Source organism: Gaeumannomyces tritici (genome assembly GCF_000145635.1).
Source record: "Gaeumannomyces tritici R3-111a-1 unplaced genomic scaffold supercont2.7, whole genome shotgun sequence".
Lineage (NCBI taxonomy): Eukaryota > Fungi > Ascomycota > Sordariomycetes > Magnaporthales > Magnaporthaceae > Gaeumannomyces > Gaeumannomyces tritici.
In genome coordinates this window covers 1,901,163-1,912,739 of record NW_008804551.1, presented here as the reverse complement: position 1 = coordinate 1,912,739, position 11,577 = coordinate 1,901,163, and the positions used below count along the sequence as shown (strand labels likewise).

The 11,577-nt window shown below is 57.3% G+C and overlaps 2 protein-coding genes across 2 annotated transcripts; one reads left to right on the top strand and one right to left on the bottom strand.

Annotated features, from left to right (window-relative positions):
* The first annotated feature begins 4,246 nt into the window (after nucleotides 1-4,246).
* GGTG_11938 (hypothetical protein) lies at nucleotides 4,247-9,932 on the top strand. Its single transcript, XM_009229829.1, has 2 exons — nucleotides 4,247-8,533; nucleotides 8,761-9,932. The coding sequence occupies exons 1-2, from the start codon at nucleotides 7,206-7,208 to the stop codon at nucleotides 8,924-8,926; spliced, it is 1,494 nt and encodes a 497-aa protein (XP_009228093.1). The 5' UTR covers nucleotides 4,247-7,205; the 3' UTR covers nucleotides 8,927-9,932.
* GGTG_11937 (hypothetical protein) lies at nucleotides 9,555-10,029 on the bottom strand (the record flags this gene model as incomplete). Its single annotated transcript, XM_009229828.1, has 2 exons — nucleotides 9,555-9,582; nucleotides 9,887-10,029. 2 exons carry the CDS (start codon nucleotides 10,027-10,029, stop codon nucleotides 9,555-9,557), a joined length of 171 nt encoding a protein of 56 aa, XP_009228092.1.
* Nucleotides 10,030-11,577: the final 1,548 nt, after the last annotated feature.

Genomic DNA, 11,577 nt, shown 5'->3' with positions numbered 1-11,577 from the left:
TGACCTCGAAAGGAGCTAAAGCGGTTCAAGCACAGGAAATTCTCCACGTTGAGTGGTTGTCCATAACATGACGCTTTACCAGCGGACGCAAATATCCGCACCCACCACGCTCGGTTAAAACCAGGGGATGATATACTGTGTGTCCCGGCAATACACAAAAAAAGAGGACGTAGAAGAGTTCATAAAAACGGATGAGCAGGAAGAAAAAAAAACCATCAGGGCCCAAGAGCCAGGCACCAACCTCCAAAAAAAAATCCGCACACGTAAAAATAAAAGGGGCACACTTTGAAGCCAATTTACTCACAACAAATAATAGCCAGCGCCTATTTTTTTTTATATGCTATTAATGGGCAGTTATTTTCCCTACGCCCTCTATAATTTTTGAGAGGATCTGAGGCGCGTGTTGTGGTGACGAGGCATTGCAATCAATTGATTTAATTTTGTTTTGTGCGATTTTTTTGTTGGAGGCTGGTGCCAGGGCACACACATGACACCCACGCGCGCCCCTGCCAGGACGCAAAATGGTGGCTGGGTACCTGCACGTCAAAATGGCGTGTTGTTGTGCTTGGCTGTGGAAATGGGGACGCCAAGTCCGTTCAAGACCCTGTCTCCTAATACCAAGGCCCATGTTCTAGGCCGTGGGGACCCGGACCTGCCCTCCCTGCCATCCGAGAACGGCTACCGGCATGGTGGAGCTGAAGAGTGGTGACAGGCAGGCGTGGAGAAAGGAGCCGTGATAGCATGAGGTGGTGTATCATGACAAGCTGAACTGACTGGCATGGATCAATGACGTATGACGCGGGCGATGGGCGACGATGCCGCGCCGCCGTTCGTGTCCCCGACGGGCTCGGGGGCCGGTCAGCTGGAGCAGGTCCTTTTGGCAGGTCGGCGAGGAGGGCGTCCGTTTGACACGATCAAACAGATGAGGGAGAGCAAAAAATAAATAAAAAGAAAGTGATATTAAGCAAGACCCTCCCCACCATTACTGTCGTCAACCGGCAGGCAAGGTTGGGTGTCCGCCCCGACGGTTTGTCACCTCATGGTGGGTGGCAGAGCCCCCCGCCCGTACGCTTTCGGAACTCGCCATCCGAGGTTGTGCGCACGCGCCAACCCCTCCGTCTGGCAGGGGTATGTGTGTGTGTGTGTGTGTGTGCCTCGCGAGGACACATCCAACAAGCCACAGCCCCCCGGTCCAACACACAAGGGTGAATCTGCCCACACGCCGAGCCCGGGGGGAAGGCGAGGCGAGGTCGGTTAGGGATGTTCGGCCGAAAGGGGTTTTTTTCTTTTCTTTTCTTTTCTTTTTTATTATCTCCGCATCCCTCTTGTCTTCTTCTTGGTTGTTGGAAAGGCGGAACAACCGAGATTTTCCGTGTGTCATTACAAAGATGGGGGGTTTTTTTTTGCCAGCCAACAGGGGCTAAGCCGCTAGCTCATCGGGGTGGGTTTCGGTTGGGAACCAATACCTTGAGCCGCGAGCTATGTGGAGAGGGAGAGGGAGCAAGCATCCAAAAACAGAGGCTTGGAGAAGCGATGACTACAAAGAAACGCACCCTCACATGACGCCCCAATGTTCAAAGTCCAGGGCCCGTGCCGCCGTCGACGGAATGCTCCGCGCCACGCGCGGGGTCCCGGCGCGATGAGAGGCGTCCCCCCTCCTATCTCTTTTGCTCTCTTCTTCTGCTTGTCAGCCACTGGGGGGGCTCCGGAAAACTGCGGCAGCTCGCGTGCGCGTGGGTCAGCAGTAGAACCCAAAAACAACGCCGCACGAAACCTTAGTTTCCCGATCAAATCACAAGTTGGCCGAACCCCATTTTTCTTCTTGTTTTATATCTGCCGTCTGCGTGCTTCTTATGCTTTTTTTTTATTTCTTTTTTTTAATGACGTTCCCCTCCTCGCTTCGGTCGGGCCGAGTCGGCGGCCAAGCAGGCGAGCGTCAAGATCATGATGCTGCTGCCGCTACTTCTTGCCGCGTGTGGCGCCCTCAGTGGTGGGCAAAAGGGAAGTGCGTGCAGCAGGTAGTAAGCGTCTTCGCCTGTCCGAAAGCTGCACGCTAATTGCCCGCAGCCTTGGCAGCCAAGAGTGATTGCGGGAACGCCCATGTATGTAGCTCGGCTGGGGGTCTACTTTTTTTCTTGTGCGTTTTGCCGGCCGGAAAACTCAATGATGCTGGGGTGCCTGTAACATGTCAGAAAGGGAGGTGTGCTTGGCGCCGATCGGCCGACGTGCATGCATCAAATGGAGCGCAGGCCAAAAGTGCCAGCCGGCTGGCGTCACTCGAGCGACGCAGTAGAAATCAGAAAGGCAAAGCAGCGGCATTCGTAGCTGGACCGGTCACGCCCGGGGGCCGATGTGATGAGTGCTCAGACGCTGCAGGATATGGCCGTTTTGGCCTAGTACGCTGCTTCCCAGGAGGCCGGCCGAGCCACTGATAGGCCCACGTCGTTGCGTGGCTTGGGTACGGGGTAGGGCAGGCGATGGTGAAAAGAAAGAAAGAGAGAAATGGAAGCAAAAAAAAAGGAAGAAAAAGAAAAAAGAGGTGTGGTTGTGAGTGAGAGCGCGCGCTCATGTGTGTGCTTGATGGTGGCGGCGGACATCTATCTGGTGGATCTCGACACTGGGCGCGTTAGCTCTCCTGTCCTGCCTTGTGCGTGCTACCGTCCAGGGACTAATTAGGAGGGGAGGGGTGGGTGAGCGGCCAAGACGGGGGAGGGGGAGGGGGTTTTGATCTCGCGTCTGGCACGACCCAAGATGACGATGGGGGTGGTTAGAGAGCAGGCGACGGACGGCTGCTTGTTTCTGGAGCCTTGCTTTGTTTTTCTTGGCGTCTCCTATGCCAACTCCGTTCCCCGAGGGGACTGCACCAGTGACCGCTTGCGTATGTGCAGGCCCTCGCTCTCTCGTGCGGGAGGAGGAAGAGGAGGGGCGACGGCTCAAGCCCAGTCACCTGTTTCCCTCGTCCACCCCAAGGAAATTATCCCACCACACGCGTAAACATTGTAAGCCGAGCATCTCCCACACCCTACTTCTCCCTCGCCATCGGTCAAGTCGGTGGAGTAAAGCCCCACCGACTTGGGCGATGACAAGGGGAGGAGAGGAGGGGTGCCGGCCCGGCAGGCAGAAGAGGCATAACGCAATTCGGGTGGGTGACTGCCACGCGCCGAGCCCAAGCTCCAGCACACACGCCCTCCCCCCTGGCAAGCTAGACGCGTGGTCATTAGCCCCACATAGGTTTTATAGCGTGATATCGTGGGGCGTGTCTGCTGCAGTAGCAGGCCCAGTAGCGGTAGCCTTGGGGGTGGATGGTTGGGGTCTTTGCATGCGCCCTGGGAGTTGCACGTATGCCCTTGAACGGCTGATTCCGTATCTTGCACACTCAGATTAGTGACGGTGGAGTAGGGGGGAGGATTGATGGGCGAGTAGTGTTGTGTTGTACGCAAGGCGCCCTTGGGGCTGGGGCCGGCTGTCCTGTTGAGAGCCTGGCATATGCGAGAGGCCAAATTTGGGCATTAGCGCAAGGCAAAAGCAACAGCGCAAAAGGGTGGGCCGGGCGTATGCAGAGACGGAAAAGACATCGGCCCGTGTCTTTTGTTTTTTGTTCATCTTCCTTTCCCTCTTTCGCGGTCTTCTTATTGTGCCGTGAAATCCCCCATAGGTGAATCTTTTCTTCTTTTCTCCGTTCGGCCTCGTGGCGCCGTCAATATCGTCATCTTGAGCTTCGTCTTTTTTTTTTCTTTCTTTTTTTTTCTCCAGTTCTTGGGTCGGCGGCAATGTACTGTGGCCACCGCTACGCGGGCGTGCGGGTTCCACCACCCGCCCGCCCTCTCCGTCCGCCCATCCCTTGCGTATGCGTGTCACTGCTTTGGGCAACGAGTGGGCGCGCCGCAGGGATTAGGGCCCTCTCGTATAAACAGGGGGGCAAGGCACAGCACAGCGCCAGCGTGCCCATCGTCCCTGCATCCCTGCAACCCGAATGCTTCGTTGGGGAAAGGCACGAATGCTTTCGTCTCCTCCCGTATCGTGTCCGAGACCCGCCGCCACTGGATCCCCCCTCCCCCCTCCTTCTTGCTTATTTTGATGTTTTCTTTTCTCCCCATTTTTGTGTCCTAGGTTTCTCCTTGTCTCTTCCATCACGCCCGATAGGCAGTACGGGCCATCCCGCCGGAAAGGTTGGTGGCGCACAGGGGATGGGCGGGAACCTCTCTCTGTGTGCTCGGAGACCAAGTACCCACAGAGAGAGAGAGAGAGAGAGAGAGAGAGAGAGAGAGAGAGAGAGACCGCCTGAGAGAATGTGTGCGTGGGAGTCAGGGCGACTGAGCGATAGAGGAAAGGCGAGCTCGAATTGGACAGGGGACATGCGTGTGGTAAAAGCCATCCACGTACACGAACGCCACATCACTAGGTAGGGTGCTTGGCCCGCCCGCCCTTGCCCGCCCTTGAGTAGCAGGAGCAAGCGACGAGAGTGAGGACCGGGGCCAGGCAACAAGGGGCGACTGCCGGCCACCACGACTGACAGCCAGGCCAACCCGACGACGGACGCGGGAGATTAGGAAGGGTGATGAAAGGCCTTAGATGCCCCCGAGCAGACGTGGTCTTGGCTTCGGGACGGCAACGTCAGGCCCGTGGCAGACGGGGACAGCAAGGGGCCTGGTCGACAGGTTGAACGGGCCCGGGAAATGACCCGACGCATATTCTGTCACTTTTCACCTCTCATTTTTCTTTTCTGTCCGCTGCCAGACCGTCTGTTATTCTCCTTGGGCTGGCCGATCCAGCGTTTCCGGGCGATGCGTACTGGTGCGCTGCAATTGGGTAGTCCGCTCCAAAAGGCCGACGCTCTCCAGCCCAAGGATGCCGACCTGGCCAGCTAGACCAAGCCGGAAAGGTCACCATCTCCCACGCCTGCCCACCGTTACCTGCCCTGAAATGACGACCATGTGGTGCGACCCCTGAAAAGGAGAGAAAAGAAAGCGAGGAAGAGAGCAGAGAAACGCAACGAAAGTTGGGGGCATGGCGAGAGGAACGGCAAACCACAGGGCCACATCGAATGAGGAGGGCACATGCCAGCCAGGTGGATTGACACACCACCACCATCCATCGTCTGGCTCCCACCCGCCTCCCACCTGCCTCCCACCTGCCTTTCAGTTTCGCTTTTCTCTTCCCTCTCTGGCCGGCTGCTTCGTTTCTTTTTCCGTTTCTGGCATTCCCAGCCAGCTCTGGTGCTTTCGCGCTGCGCTGCACCCACCCCAACCGGAGCGATCCCCGGGGCCAATGCCTGTTGCGCCCCTCTCCCTCGCGTCTTCAAGTCGACGACTGAATCACTGCTGTCCCGTTCTCATTCCCCCGCGTCCCGCCATCATTGACAGGTCAACACAGCCACCCACCAACCATGTCTCCTGGTCTGCTGCCTCTTGATGCAACTGGCAGGGACGATTCAGGGGCATTCCCTGTTAACGCTTTTCGCAGTGGAGTTAGGGCGTCACCCCTTCCCGGCTCTCCATTTCGATCTCGGGTGCTCGGGTTGACAGGCCAGGGGCCGCAGGATGTGGTTCCTCAGCACATGAGCCAGAGAGATCTTGGAGGGTAACCAAAATTGGCCGCACCCAGCTGGGCTTGTCCTGGATGACTCGAACCCGGCCCCCAGGCCCTTTGAATGTCTGTCATGCCTTCTCTCGCCCATCCATCCGCTACCATCTTCAAGTGTCCGTAGGCAAATGGCGAGATCCGTCCGTCTCCAAGGTCGACGACGTGAGACCTGCGCCATATTTGTGAGGCGCCTTTGCGCGTGTCGCAATAAGTTTGCAGGTAACCGGGCGAGGTGACAGCGGCTGGTGGCGAGCCGGCCGTCACCGTATCGGAGAGGACGAAAACGAGCACCTCGACGGTGTCCTGACAGGCCTTTGGGCAAGCAATCCAATCCAGAAAAGGTCCAGGCTATTAGGCGTTGGAGCATGCAGAGGCAGGGATCTAGCGATCGGCGCTGGCTCCAGCGCTGCACCATCGAAGGATACCTAGAACAGTATGGCCCCTCTCGTCTGCCGGCGACTAGCCTTCTGGAGGTTCTTCGCTCCGGAAGGACCCATATACAAGCCTGGAAAGTGCAGGAGCGCTGTCGCAAAGAATGGGTGCCAGGGGAGCTGCGTATTCGATGCCCTTGGCTTGACTGCTGGTTTTGGGGGGATGTGCACACGCCGGACCAGCACAGGAGAAGAAGAAAAAACCGAAGAAAAGGGGCTTTCTGTGTGGCAGGGCGTGTGAAGTACAAACCAGGGGAAATTAATGAAAGAAGGCAAGCCAGCGCATCCAAGCATGCCGCACTTGTCGGTTTTTGTCCAACACAAGCCCGGCCTGCCCTATGGCAGCTGTTTGCCTGCCACCAGGCCACTCTGTGCGGCTACCCGCACATCTTATCGAACTTGAAAAGGGAGAAAAATCCATTGGACAGGTGACGCTGGCCTTTTCTCATCCCTGGCCCCATCTCGAGCGCCTTCTAGGGCTGCCACGACCGAGCCGGATCGAAACGCGGAACCGAACAGAGGGGTGAGATGATGAATGAACAAGAAAAGAAAATCTCAAAAAAGAATCCGGGAATCATGATCCAAGGATCGAACGACCGGAGGACGTAAGGAAAGCAACACACCCCGAGGGATTGGAAGCAACAAGACCTGTGCTGTGGTGCACATTGAGCTCAGCGGGGGCGGTGCATTCGGCGGCTTCGAGATACGGGGAAATGGGGGGGGCGACGCCCCTTGTTGTCTTTTTGCTCCTCGCATCGCATTCGCATGGTCGCTCTGCAGCCAGCTGTCGTCGGCCAGAGTACCCTTCCTGCACCACCTATTGTTGGACGGCGGCTGGTATTGGTGCCGGCTTCGGCAACAGGCCCGAGGTCCAACCAAAAACCCCCGACTGTCTGGAGACCGCCCTTGTGTCTTTTTTTTTCGCTTTCCATATTTCCCCCCTTTCCCCTTGGTGTCGACACCTTTTGGACAGATAAAGGTGTGCTTGCCGGCTAGCTCCGTCTGACCTGCAATCGCTTGCGGAATAAACCGACACGACAGAGCACTTCCGCGGAAGGCGTCCAGGCTCCCGAACGAAACGATATAGGCTAGCCACAAAGGGGAGAAGCAGAAAAGACGGCAGTCTGCCGGCGGAAGACAGTGGCGGGAACATTATGGTCCAAGTGGAGGGTCGAGGCGAAACGCGCTTACATGGAATCCGACACGAGCAGTCCTGCTGGACTCGAAAAAGGTGGCCCCTTCAACCCCAGCACATCCGACTATTTCGGCACCACATTCCACGGCGTCGGCGAAATCGGGGTTGACCAGCAGTACATCCCCGGGGATGACGCTGTCTCCGGGGGTGACTTCTCGCTGGATCACCACCATCCACAACAATCCTCCACGGCGATAGCCCTTTTTCCGTATCCCGAGCCTTCCGGACCCGACGCCGTCGCGGCATCGACGGCGGTGATGCATGCCCCGCCCGTACCGGATTGGCAAGGAGGGCTGTCGCTGTACGACACGGTGTTATTCTCGCCGTCAATCGAGCACGTCGGGCAACAACCGAAACTGTACTCTCAACCCAACTACTATGGGGCCTGGGCTTCTGGAGCCCAGCCCATGGTGGGATTGGGTTTGATTTCGCCACACAGTGTCGAGGAGCAGTCGCAGCAACCGCAGCCGCAGCCGCAGCCGCAACTGCAAGCCCAGCACGATGCCTGGGGGCAGATGATGACACCGCCCGAGGACAGCTTCCCCGTGGCCCATGAAGGGGGCCGACCCCAGATGCCCGGGTCGCTTCACTTTGTCCCAGGGTTCGCACAGCTCCCGGCTAGCAACGGGATCTCAAGCGGGGGTCCAAATATGTCTGTGGGGGGCGGGGGAGCGTCTGCCGAGATGGTTGGCTTCCAGTATTCTTCGGCTGGCGTGGGCGACCAGCTCTCTCCGGTGACGCCGATTGATTTCGTCGACAGCCCATCGACCCTTGTCCCCTCTCCGCAGCCCGGCACACCTGGTCGACGACAGCGGCGACTATCCATCTCGGCGTCGTCGCCAGCGTCACTTTCCACAGTGTCAGCGCCGACAAGAGCAGGAAGAGCCTCATCCACGTCACCACATGAAGACTCTATTCGTCCGAAGCTGCCCAAGAAGTTGATTCGCGGCTCTGCATCCCATCCTCGAGGGTTTAGCAGTGGCGTCGGCCGCGAAAGCAACAACAACGGCGGCAAAAGACCGGCATCGACCGACGACGACAAGCAAGGCAGTGGGGCCGCCAGAGCCACCGCAGCCGGCAAGAGCCCGTCCAGGGCCAGGGGCAGTAACCGCGAGGCGGCGAAGAAGTGCCGGGAGAAGACCAGGCTGAACGAGCAGCATCTAGAGGAGCGTGAACGTATAGTGAAGACGCGCAACGATCGCCTGAAGCGCGAGCTGGACTTGGTTAAGGAGGAGGTGCAGATGTGGAGGAGTCATCTCCTGATGCACGGCGGTTGCGAGAACTTGAGCATAAACAACTGGATCAAGAACCGTGCCGCTGAGATGTAAGTGCCGCCCGTCATCCGTCGTCCGTCGCTTTTGTTCTTGTCTATCGTCCCGTTGTCCCTCGCATATCGTCATCCGCATGTCGTCTGGTTCGTCTGTTGTCGTTGTCCCTCGGTCTCTGTGGTCGCCTCCCACCTGTCGTCAGGCCCGTTTGTCGCCCGTCCCAAGCCCATCGTGTGTGGCAGCAAGATGCCCGATTACTGACAGGACCCGCGCGGTGCCTCAGATCCGAGAAAATGCTGTCGCCGACGTCAGCGAGCCAAGCATTGAGCCAAGCCCAAGCGACTGCGCCAAGCAGACTGCAGCCCCTGACGCCCATGCCCATAAATGGGCGGCTCAACTTCCGGCTACAACCGCCGCCGCCGCCCTTGACGCGCCGTCCGGCTCGATGACAAACGTATAGGGCCTCCTCTGTCGGAAGCGGCACGCGTGCCGTGGCGCTGATGATGGCAGAAGACGAGGCAAACATCGATCGAGGGCGTGGCCTTTACCGCCGATACCGAGGGCATAAGATGGGAGAGACAGGTGTACGAAGGAGCGAGAAGAGACGGACGGCGAAGAGAAGGGTGAGATGGGCATGCGAAAGAGAAGAATTGAACGACGGGCGTCCGGTGCCGCCGATACGAGAGAGAAAAAAAGAAAGAAAGAAAAAAGTTGCCAGCCAGCGCGGCAAAGCGCGATGGCCAAACGTTAGTTGGGCTGTACCGCTTTGGCCGGCCTTGGGTCATTGGACAGAAGCTTCAGCGACCGACATGCACCCGCGGCCATTGATTTGCCACTCCCGCACCGGAGAAGGAAGGAGCAGCTCACCGGTGCGGGCCACAACGGAGGGAAGGGGCGGAACAGCAAAGCAACGGGCAGGGAAGGCGCAAATCGCGGCAGGACAACAAATGCAACAACAAATGGGGATTGGAGGGTTCGGGACAGGAAGTAGCAATGGGGACGAGGGAGGGGGAGGAATGGAGTGTCGAGCAAGCATTTGGGTGCCTCGAGGTAGGGGTGTTATTTGCACATCAGGCGTCAGCAGCCCGGTGCGCTGGGCGGACGACTAGATTGTCAAAGGAGCCAACGGCGTTTATTAGAGGGTCTGGGTCGTTGGGAATTGAACCTCTTCTTTCTCTCCTTTCCGCCTTTCTTCCTTCCCTCTCTTTCCCCCCTCCTGTCCTGCCAGCCCTTTTCCTCGAGGATGACGGGGAGGAACCCCAGAGGATGAGCGGAGACTCTTGGAGCGGAATCAATCGCGACCAAAACTCAAGACTCACACGTGTGTGCATCGGGATCAGCTTTGTGTCAAGGGGGGCTTTCTTGGGTCGCTGCTGCTGCCCGACACGCTCGCAGCCTATGCGACTCACCCCGAGGACTGACGTCGATGGCCGCCACGCATCATGGTCGGGCACATCGAGGCCCACGCGCTTCCATGGCCGGCCCACCTCTGGACGACGCCCATCCGGGTATCGGCGCGTGGCCCCGTTGGGTTGGCCTCGCGGGGGAACATGTCCACGATGCACAGTGAACGGGGCGGCGGTGGGGATCGGTAGGGTTGGACAGTCGGTCGCTTGCGACGTGACGGAGGAAGAGGGTAACGGCGGCTTGAAAAAGCAAGCGACGGACGGGTAGCCAGGTGGTGCCAACGGGGATGCCCGTAGATTCCGAAAGGCTCGGAACAAATCCCCGAGACGATCAACAGATTCTTGTGGGGAGTGTGCCTGGACGTTAGTCCTCCCTACCCTCTACAGCCTTTGTGCTGATGTTGTCTGACGAAGGGCCACCCATCTCCAACTATTCGCTCGCCAAGCAAAAGCGAAGGACGAAAGAACAAGACCCAACGGCGCTCGTGGCGTTCATCTCAATCGCGTCGATAGGCGCTCATCCAGTACCGAAAACTCGGTTTGATGTATTTTTTTCGGTCCCCCTGGGCTGGGCAATTTCGCAGGGCCGATCTGGGAAACTGGGCTGCAAGGCATGGCAAAAATGACCGATCCGAACATCAGTCGTTTATCGTGGTGATCGAGCGGTCAGGTGTTGTGCCGAACAGAGGGTCAAAGCTAGACAGAAGCAAAGAAAACAGATCCCATGCGATCGATGCGCTAATGGACAGTGGCATTGTCGATTCAAAGGAGCTTTACCAAGATTGATATCTACCCTACCCTAAATACTCTGCGCGGTGTGGCGAAGAGTCGGTTTCGCGATCTGGAAACCCGACAGGGTGGTGGAGATCGGAGACACTCGACTGGTGCCCGCGGGTGGGCTCCATATATTCCAGCTACATGGATTTTGTGTGCCTGGGTCTTCCCGCCTCTCCACCATCTCGGCTCGTGGAGTTGCTGACGGCAGCCCTGTCACCCCCGCGACGAATTAATTGATACACCAAAACGGAAATGACTCCCCAGCTCCGTCGATTTCAATGTTCAAAGCAATAAAAACTGCTTATATTTGCGAACGATCGAAAAGATATTATTTTGCGTTAAAATGCTATCTAATGGAGTTGCTTGCAGTTGCGGACGAAGCTGGTCAAACGAATCTGGCAGCCTGAGGCCCGATTTTCTACCATTTGGTGTATCAATTAATTCGTCGCGGGGGTGCCTGTGTGCCTTAGCTGCGGCACAAGTGTGCATAATCGGAATCTGGCTTTGGGAAGGAGCTGATGTGGCGGGCGGTGTCGTGGATGCATGCATCGTCATAGGTGTCTTGGGAGCCAGAGGCCAGTGGCCAGCCCCAGCTCGCTTGGGTTCGGTTGTAGCACCAATGGGCCTCATGGGAGCTTGCTGGCTGGCTAGCACCAGCCGAAAAAAAAAAAGCAAGACCGCAAAAAAGGGGCTCCCATTGCCAGGTCAATCAACACCACCAAAAGAAATAGCCAACAACTATAATTTATATACAAATTAATGGGCAGTTATTTTGCCTTCGCTTTTTATTATTGGCGAAAAAATCCGATATGTTTTGGGCGTATTATGGTGCTTTGGTATGTTGCAATTGAATTGATCAAGTTTGTTTTGATCTTTTTTGCTATAGAGTTTGGGTGGGGAAAAAGCATTTTGCGGGT

Coding starts and splice junctions, on each gene's coding strand:
- GGTG_11938 (XM_009229829.1), top strand. CDS start 7,206: ATGGAATCCGACACGAGCAGTCCTGCTGGACTCGAAAAAGGTGGCCCC. Junction 8,534..8,760: donor AAGAACCGTGCCGCTGAGAT/GTAAGTGCCGCC, acceptor GCGGTGCCTCAG/ATCCGAGAAAATGCTGTCGC.